Below are 9662 nucleotides of genomic sequence, written 5' to 3' on the forward strand. Positions count from 1 at the left end.
TACCCTACTAGGATGACACGTTTGGACACTTCACGAGTAAAAGTTGACCGAATGTTTGTCCACGCTACAGTTAGATTTAGGTTTTATTTTGTTTTACTTCAATTTAATTTTTCTATTTGTTTGCATGAAATAGAATCTAACAGTGTATTATCACTTGAACATGTTTCATGTCTGTTTGCTTCGGGGACTCCGTCCTCATATTAAACCTTCTTGATGACTGTCACATTGGAACATCCCAACTTTATTTAAATATGTGCTTGCCAATAAGACCAAAGTACTGAAAACAAAGAAGCACCATTACTCTTTATGTCATAAATATTTATTTATGGTCATTTTTCTACATTATGAGGCACTGCAGAAAAATATAAAGCAAATATTTTCCAGTCTACACAGAAACACCTTCATTACTGAATTATTCACTACAGTGTTCTCATCTTGTTGGCTAAACTCCAGCTGACATCAGCCGGCTCTGACGGGAGTGTTTTCTTTTTTAAGAAAAAAGGTTGATCGCACTGCAGTGATTTGTCTTAGTTTGTTAGTTAAAACAGAATAACGTGGCTGGAAATCAAATTATAAAAAGGAAAATTTCTTTCAACAAAATTATATTAAAGAGTAAAAAAAACAGATAAATAACATCTTCTGTTCTGTAGCTGTACACATGCCAAAGAGGACTTGCTGAAAAGGCAACAGTTGCATTTCCTGTTACGGTTGTTCTGACGGAGGCTCTGAGTCGCCGTCTCCCACCTCCAGCGGGAACACACTGCCCCGCTCTCTCAGCTAGACTGTGCACACATCTGCTGGTAGTACTTCCTCAGCATCTCCAGCTGAGCAGAGCGTACTAGGATGTGCGGTCGAACAGATGCCAGCTTCTGACAGGCCTCTTCTGGAGTCCAGCAGTGTAACTGTCAGCAGGAAAGCAAACGGTCAACACAGCAAACCTGTCGCTTGGTACCCGAGCGACTCATCAGCCATGAGCATGTTTCATACAATCACCACTCTGGAAAATTGACTTAAACACTCTGTGGTTCAGTGCATGTGGAGGTAAACGTGTCAAAAACTGAGCTGAAATGTGGCATGTGGTTTTTTTTTTTAAATGACCATGTGTTTATATTTACATACCACTACTTTAAAGGTAAGTACGCTGGAATAAGAGGGTAAAAAGTCTGTTTTTTTGAGGAAACAAAGAAATATATTACATTGTAATTTAGCAGTATGCTGTACTGTTCAGGGAGCGGGGCATATTATGAAGCGGATTAACCTCAGCCAGTTTCTGGGTATTTTACAGGGAAGGAGAAACACACAGGAGGAGACGCAGAGTCGTGTTATGGATTGACTCGGGTATTTTAGAGGAAAGGAGACACAGCTTACAGTGTAAGTAATTTAAGTACACTGTAAGTTAAAAAGAACAACTGAATAACTGAAAATCCATCATGTACACAGTGTAACAAAATAAGGATGTAAAAAGGGATGGTTAAGTCACTCCACATTTACAGTCATCAACACGAAAACTGCATCAAAAATATTGTTTTTCTGCAAAATTACCAGCTAATTACACACTACTTAAAACAGGCTCTGAAACTGAAATGATGTCGTCTCATTGGAGGACCACTTTGTGTTCAAGGAGTAATAAAAAACTAAACAAACAAGAAAACACCACAAATATTTCTGAAAACGTTTTGTTTGTTTTTTTAATTTCAAATATTGTATAACGAGACAAAACTGCAAACATGAACGCAGATTTTTATCGAACCACCAAACAAACACACTGGTCCTCTCGGTCTGTGCACACGCGTGGCAGCACTGCTGCCGTCATTGTGTTTGTGTTTAACAAAATAAACTGCAGACATAAGTGTGACTCTGTCACCGAGCTAACAGCCCATCCCTCAGCATGTTTGTGCTCTCTGCTCATGCTGCCTTCATGTTCAATCATTTTTAGCTTTTTAAAGAACTTCAAGGACACACTGCATGAGATTTCTTCAAGTGGCCCCCGGGCCGCGAATTTGAGGCCCTGACTTAAAATAAGTTACGCAATACTCAATACACTAATTGTGTCTCCTTTCCTCTAAAATACATGCAGGTTAGGCATGTTTAGTCCACTCTGTAATATTGCCTGCTCCACAGAAAGTAACACGTATTTATGACGTAAATACAGGGAAATGTTGTTTGTTTTGCTGCTAAAATACCAGGAAATTACACAGTACTTAAAAGTGCTTATGTGCTGCTCAGATTTTATGACAGTATAATTATTTTTCCTGTAAAAACCTGATTTGTTGCCGCCTTATTCTTACTTGTTCAAAATTATCCAACATAACAAATGTGAATTTATTATTCTATTTATTAATTATGTCTTTATTTTTTATCTGCCCTTTATGCTTTATCTTGCGTTACCATGAAAAGTGGGATGTTCTTCTCTCCACTTTCTGTTTTTGTGCAAACTGCTGTCTGCAGTTCAAACTAGAGATGGACCGATCCGATATTACGTATCGGTATCGGTCTGATACTGACCTAAATTACTGGATCGGATATCGGAGAGAAATAAAAAATGTAATCCGATCCATTAAATATCAAAAAAGCACCTCACAAAACTTGCAACACGGCATAACTCGGCTCACAACCGTAGCACGTCGGAGCAGTGTGCGTCATGTGATAGAGCGGCTGTGTGTATTTGTAGCCTCGCTACCAAACCAGCATTTCATCTCCGAGGAAGTTATCCCAGAGAGAAGTAAAGCAAGTGTGTAAGTTCATCTCTGAATGTTTGTAAAGCATTCCCGCGTTAAGCTTAACAACCGATATATGGAGCGACTGCCTCTCCCTCCCTCACCTTCCTGCCGCTACTTCAATCGTGAAACTGATCAATGATCGGCTTTTCTGTCTATCTAGCAAAGTTTAGCCAGGGGGGCCGATAGGGCATGAACAGGGAAAAGGGGGCACAAAGACATACTTTTCTTTCTTATTCTCATTTAAAATGTCTAGCTTTTAATAAATAATTATCTGAATCTTACACCCAAAGTTTTAATCTGATGTAAAATGTATAGAAGTCCATTACTGTATATAGTAACTGCTAAGTCTAATATACCCTAGTAAGCTATAGTACTTTTTCCTTTGGGAAGGTACCATCTGTGCAGTCTGCAATTCTGTTGAAGAAAGATGTTGAATCTATTTAATTATTCTTGAAAAATAATTTATTTCTGTGCATTTTTTTCACCCTGCATCAAATGAAAGTTGATTACATCGATTAAGCATCATGAGGTGGAGGGTGGGGGTGGTTCCTATTTTTTTTTTTTGGGAGTTTGCAACCCTATTAGTTAGGTTGCTTAATATTTCTGCAAAGTACTCTTTAAAATACCAGAATAGGGAGGATGGAGTAGGTTTAAGTTTATTAGATTGATCAGTGTTGCTGAACTATGAAATATTTTGGGCGCAGTGTATTTTTTACATACAGGTATAACAGAATAGCTTTAGTGTTGTTGTTTATTTAAACTTGAGTATGAACTTATACAAAATGCAGCAAGATATTAAAAAAAGTTTTATTGATTAAAAAACACACTATATCGGATTCATATCGGTATCAGCAGATATCCAAATTTATGATATCGTTATCGGACATAAAAAAGTGGTATCGTGCCATCTCTATTGCAAACAACAGGTGGCAGTTTGAGCGCGACCTCCTCACAGTTTCATACTGACCCGTATGAGGTAGGCGGCAGCTAATGTGGCGCTCCGGGAACGTCCAGCCTTGCAGTGCACGTACACACTGGTTCCCTGCTCTTTATGCTGCAGTGCAAACTCCACGCCTCTGTGGAGGTTCTCCATGCTGGGGACACCAGTCAGGTCCACAGTGCTCAGCCTGAGCTGCTCCACACCAGCAGCCTGCCACTCCTGCATCAGCGCCGCAACAATAAATGACACAGTGTATGAGGGGCAGCTCTTTGGCACTGTTAGGGTTTGAACTTCTATCATACATCAGTATTTAACTTATCTTGCATATACATGACAGCACAGGGTCATTTCAAATATGAGCAGGACGATTCAACTGCACCTCAACTTAATAATGGGAACTCAAACGAAGGGAACTCACCTGAGCTGAGTTGCAGAAATATTTGGTCTCATACTCTTCGTTCATGGTGATCACCCCTCGAACATTTTCTGTTTCCACCAGCTGCAACAGCAAAAACAGGTCATCAGCTCTGAGTTGAAAACTGCAACTGCCACGAGAGCAGCGCTCTAAGTACGCTTTCTCTCCTTTATTCCATTTTTTTATGAGGTCTTGACAAAATATATTTCCAGTCTCATTCTCTGCTCTTCATACAAGCAGAGGTGGAAAGTAACAAATTACATTTACTTGCGTTACTGTAATTGAGTATTTTTTTTTGTGTATTTGTACTTTTTAAAGTCATTTTTCAAGTCTGTAATTTTACTTTTACTTAAGTATATTTTTTAAAAAGTATTGTAGTTCGCTACGTTTTCAATCACACCCGTTACTGAGTAAATTAAAAATAAAAAAAACCATTGCGCTTCGGAAATACTGCAGCGAATGATGGGTAGTAGAACAAATTGGCGCTAAGGTCACGTTAAAGATGGAGTCTGACATCGGTGTTATGGATCCAGTGAAAAAAAAGCCCGTCGAATTCTGCTGACCCTGAACTCGAAGAAAGCGGATGTGAACCCCTGGCGTATTTAAGGGACCATTTCGGCTTCAAGTGCAAGAAAGGCAACAGCTTTATTATGCAGTGTAAGCTGTGTTTGCCCAGAGAGACCGAGTTAGCAGCTTTTAAAAATTCCACATCAAACCTGCGCAAGCATGTAGAGGTAAGTTAAATACAACTCGTACCGTTATGGTAGCAAAAAGGCTGTGTTCAAATTAATCACATTAAGTTGAGACATCTGTGAAGAACACAGCTAACGTTGGTTGGTACTAGCAACTTGCTGTAATCGGGCACGTTGTTGTCCACGCAACTTACATTTTTTTTACTGGGTTGGTAAATTGCCAAAAGAAAATGTGTTTACCTACGTTTTTCCTGTTTGTTAATAATAATAATAATTTTTTTTTAAAAATAGTTAAATTAAAGACAGAAGCGGCTACTTTCTTACTTAACCCACATATGTTCACACTGCAGGCAAAAGAATAACAGAGCGCTCACTTACCTTAGATTAGTCAAAGACAGCTGACTTCTGTTACTTGTTAATTAGCACTTGCAACCTCCCGTTAACTAGCCTGTTACTGTCCAATAAAAAAAACACGAGGTATATTGGTATAATTTACCAGTGGTAGCTATGTAATGCATTGATGTCTTATTAGGGACGTCAAAAAACTTTCTCTCAAACTTAACACTGGCCTGCCTGCCTCAGCTGCCTTCCAGCGTCTCTTTAGCTGTGCTGGACTACTGTTCACTGCAAAGTGAGCAAGGATGAACTCTACTAACTTTGAAAATCAACTGCTCCTCAAAATTAACAGGAAGTTCAGAGAGTAACACTCTACGATGGACACAAAGGAACTTTAATCTAGAGGTACAGTAGGGCAGGGCCAAGTTTAAAAAATTAAAAAACATTTTTAAAGCAGCTGCCGTTCAGTACTTGTTCTCTTATTTGACAGTTTAGAACACATTCTCATGTGAAAGAATGATATGGTTTTGTATTGACAACACTGTGATACCTCACAGTTTGGTTGATTGGTTTGGTGACCATTATCCATTTTCATGTATAGACTTGAAGTTTAACGGCCGCTGCACTTTAATTTGTAAAGTTTTTCTTTTCATTAAAAAAGAACTACTTTGAGATTTATATCTCACTGTCTTTTTTTGCACTACTCAGAAGCGGCTGTCCTCCTGCTGACAGAAAAGTAACTATGTAACTTTTACTCTGGGTACATTTTAAATGAGCTACTTTTTACTTTTACTTGAGTACATTTTTAGACAGGTAATTTTACTTGTACTTGAGTAAAATTTCAGCAAAGTAATAGTACTTTTACTTGAGTAAAATATTTTAGTACTCTTTCCACCTCTGCATACAAGCACTGGTGCATCTCAGAAAATGGCAATATTGTGAACAAGTTCATTTTTTCCAAGACTTTTTTTATTTTGATGATCACAAAAATTAGAAATCCGATATCTCAAATTATTAGAATATTTCATCTGGAGTCCACAGCCATGAGGAAGACTGCTGACTTACCAAATGTTCAGATGGCAAAAATCAACAACCACCAGAAGCCACTGACAGTCACTGCTGCAAAAGCTGGCAGTTCACAGTGTGCATACTCAAATAAATATTCATGGAAAGTTGACTAGAAGGGAACAGTGTACACGAGCAACACACACGAGCACAGGACTGTCAAAAACAGCAGATTCAAAAACTTTGGAGAGTTTGCCAAGGAGCAGACTGACGGTGGTGTCAGTGTCACAACGTACATGTGTGTTCAGCAAAGGGGCTACAGCCATTGACTTCATTAATATCAGCCACTCATAAACAACAGGCATCTTACCTGAGCTAAGGAGAAAGATTCCTGTGGTCCTTATTCTAATTCTAATCATGTAACATGTGATATCCAGTATGTGTAATGTGACAAAAACACAACGTTCAGTGTGTGTTTCATGGCATTTTTACGCAGCATGTTCTGTGTGTAACGGTCTTTACGTTAATAAGCTGTATTCCTCACACTGAGGAAGGGATGTTTGCCTACCATTTAATAATCAAACACATTTAAAAAATCACAGTCCTACAATTATCCAAAAGCTGCTTTGCTGGGGCCAGAATTACTTTTATAAAAGAAAAACCCTTGGCTCAAGAAAAGGTCATTCAAAAGCTCTTTTTGGGGCAAAGTAATCAAACACACAAATAAGTGGCCAAATGTGCATCTGTGAGTGGTGCTGGAGTGGCCACAGGGGCTGTAGGCAGGATGCATTGATGGGGCATCGTGAAGGGAGGAAGGGGCGGAGGTACAGAGGAGCAGAACAATAGCAACAGCGATGTGTGAATTAATGCTAAACATAGTATTAACATTAACATTAGCAGACGGCTGCTGCGGAGTCGGGGCAGTCTGCTTCTCCCCACCGCAGGGAAAAGGGTAACATCACCTGGGTCTGGGCGCAGTTTCCCCCTCCAGGGGCAGGGGTACCTAGACCCGGGGCTTAGAGTACGCTTGGGGAGTGTGATTGTGAGTGTGATTGTGTGTACAGCGTCTCTTTATGTCCGTCTCCACGTTGGGTGAGTGTTGAGTAATTGTATATGAGAGCATGATGGTGGGAATAGATGTTTGTATCTGTGTGTGCCTGTTTGTCTGTGTCTATATGTCAGGTTGGGTATCAGACGCCACCTCTCTGGGGACATCTCAGGCCCTCCAAGGTTTGGAGGCCCATCTCCCCACCACTTCCCCTGCCGGTGGCAGGCGCCCTCAGACATCGGTGCGTTGGTGGTTCTTTGTGTCGGGGTGGGCGCCCAGGTACCCACGGGTCACTCCTTGGCGGCTGCTTATCGGGGCCTGGAGCCTGGGGCTCGCTCGGGCCACCGGGGATGGGGTGCCTCGGCCTCTCGGCCCGGGCTCGGTCACTCAGGCACAGCTGGCTGCCGGCGGAGCTCACGGGCACGTCACTGCAACCCCGGCTTCTGCTCCGTGGCTGCTGAGTGACCCCTCATCTGGGACTCTCCTCAGCTCTTTCTGGGATAGTGGCGCGGCTGCCCTCTGTTGGTCTTCCTTGGTCTCTTGTGTTCTGGGGCCTCTGGATGTCTGGAGTTTTGATCTCCTCCATACCTGCTTCATGCCCTGGAGGACGGGGCAGTGGCCCCCACACCCTCCTCTAGCAGATCATTACATGAAGGAACCTTTTTAAAAAACAAGCGTTCATGCTCACAGGTGCACACACGGGTGATCACACACACAAACTACACCCTTTTTGGCTCCTACCTCAAAGCACACTGTGCGCTGTCGATCTCACGTGCTGCACAATAATGTTTAATATTTAGTATTTACTGTCATATTCCCATATATCATTGTGATGTTGTTTATTACTCTCGTTTTCTTCTGCTTGCTTTCTTTTTTTCTTTCTCAACAGGTGATCCAGGTGATTGATATATGTATTTTTTGTCTGCTTATTCTGTTGGTTTTGGTTTTGCCCTTTTTCCCGTCCCTCTTCTCAGCTGTTTTTCTTTCCCTCTTTCTTTCTCCCCTTTCTTTCCACCAGTCAAGTCTGTCCCGTATTCAGCAAGTGAAAATAAAATAAACAATAAAGGTGAATCAAATGGACCATTACGGCAAGGCTGGGATGGTCCATTTGGTAAAGTAAATCCGTTGGGCATCTTTCTTCGCCTTTTAGACAATAATTCTGATGGCAAAAGAACCAAAGCGGGACAGGTTAAAAAAAAAAAAAAAAAAAAAAAAAAAAAAAAAGAGTTTCACTCCACCGAGACAGCTCGTGACGTAATTCTGAAGGCTAAACTGTGCAATTTCACAGTTGCTCACTTCCGGTCTACCCGGCTTTCGGAGGACCCGGCCCACTTAGACCGCGAAGGCCGGGTCCTCGGGTGGACACAACCTCTGAATTTGGAAACCCCCGCTGTTTCCGGCCGGACAATAATAACGCTGACATTTAACTTATTTTATCCGATAAATAAACAGTGTAAAATTCAAGTTTTTTGTGTATATATATATATAGAGAGAGAGAGAGAGAGAGAGAGAGAGAGATATAAAAAACACCCATCTCGCCCCGGCGGGCGGTGTGTGTATATATACAGTTAAGCCCATAATTATTCATACCCCTGACAAATTTTGACTTAAAGTTACTTTTGTTCAACAAGCAAGTTCTTTTTTGAGCAGAAATGACACAGGTGTCTCCCAAAAGATAATAAGACGATGTACAAGAGGCATCATTGTGGAAAAAAATATTTCTCAGGTTTTATTTATATTTTAGCAAAAAGTATCATGTCCAGAATTATTCATACCCTTCTCAATAATCAATAGAAAAGCCTTTATTGGCTATTACAGCAATCAAACGCTTCCTATAATTGCAGACCAGCTTTTGCATGTCTCCACAGGCATTTTGCCCATTCATCTTTAGCAATGAGCTCCAAATCTTTCAGGTTGGAGGGTCTTCTTGCCATCACCCTGATCTTTAGCTCCCTCCACAGATTCTCAATTGGATTCAAGTCAGGACTCTGGCTAGGCCACTGCAAAAGCGTTAATGTTGTTGTCTGCTAACCATTTCTTCACCACGTTTGCTGTATGTTTTGGGTCATTGTCATGCTGAAATGTCCACTGGTTCCCAAGGCCAAGTTTTTCTGCAGACTGCCTGATGTTGTTGTTGAGAATCTTCATGTATTGCTCTTTTTTCATGGTGCTGTTTACTGTGATTAGGTTCCCTGGTCCATTGGCTGAAAAACACCCCCAAAGCATTAGGTTCCCACCACCATGTTTGACAGAGGGGATGGTGTTCTGTGGGTTGAAGGCTTCTCCATTTTTATGCCAAATGAAGGCAACATCATTGTGACCAAATAATTCAATTTTTGTTTCATCTGACCATAACACTGAAGACCAGAAATCTTCTTCTTTGTCCAGATGAGCATTTGCAAAGGCCAAACGAGCTTTTGCGTGCCTTATCTGGAGAAGTGGCGTTTTCCTTGGTCTGCATCCGTGGAACCCAGCAGTGTGCGTTGGACTGTCTGCCTTGAGACAT

The 9662-nt window shown here is 41.1% G+C and overlaps 1 protein-coding gene across 1 annotated transcript in view; it reads right to left on the reverse strand.

Moving 5' to 3' along the window:
- Positions 1-297: 297 nt before the first annotated feature.
- The window catches only part of ptpmt1 (protein tyrosine phosphatase mitochondrial 1), a 14153-nt gene continuing 4788 nt past the window's right edge, over positions 298-9662 (reverse strand). Inside the window, exons 2-4 of the mRNA XM_031744963.2 lie at positions 4079-4159; positions 3688-3879; positions 298-902 (exon numbers count right to left, since the gene is read on the reverse strand). Coding sequence (XP_031600823.1) covers positions 774-902; positions 3688-3879; positions 4079-4159 — 402 coding nt within the window. The 3' untranslated portion in view covers positions 298-773. The remainder of the gene's footprint in view (positions 903-3687; positions 3880-4078; positions 4160-9662) is intronic.

This window comes from Oreochromis aureus, linkage group 1 (genome assembly GCF_013358895.1).
Source record: "Oreochromis aureus strain Israel breed Guangdong linkage group 1, ZZ_aureus, whole genome shotgun sequence".
Taxonomy (NCBI): Eukaryota; Metazoa; Chordata; class Actinopteri; order Cichliformes; family Cichlidae; genus Oreochromis; species Oreochromis aureus.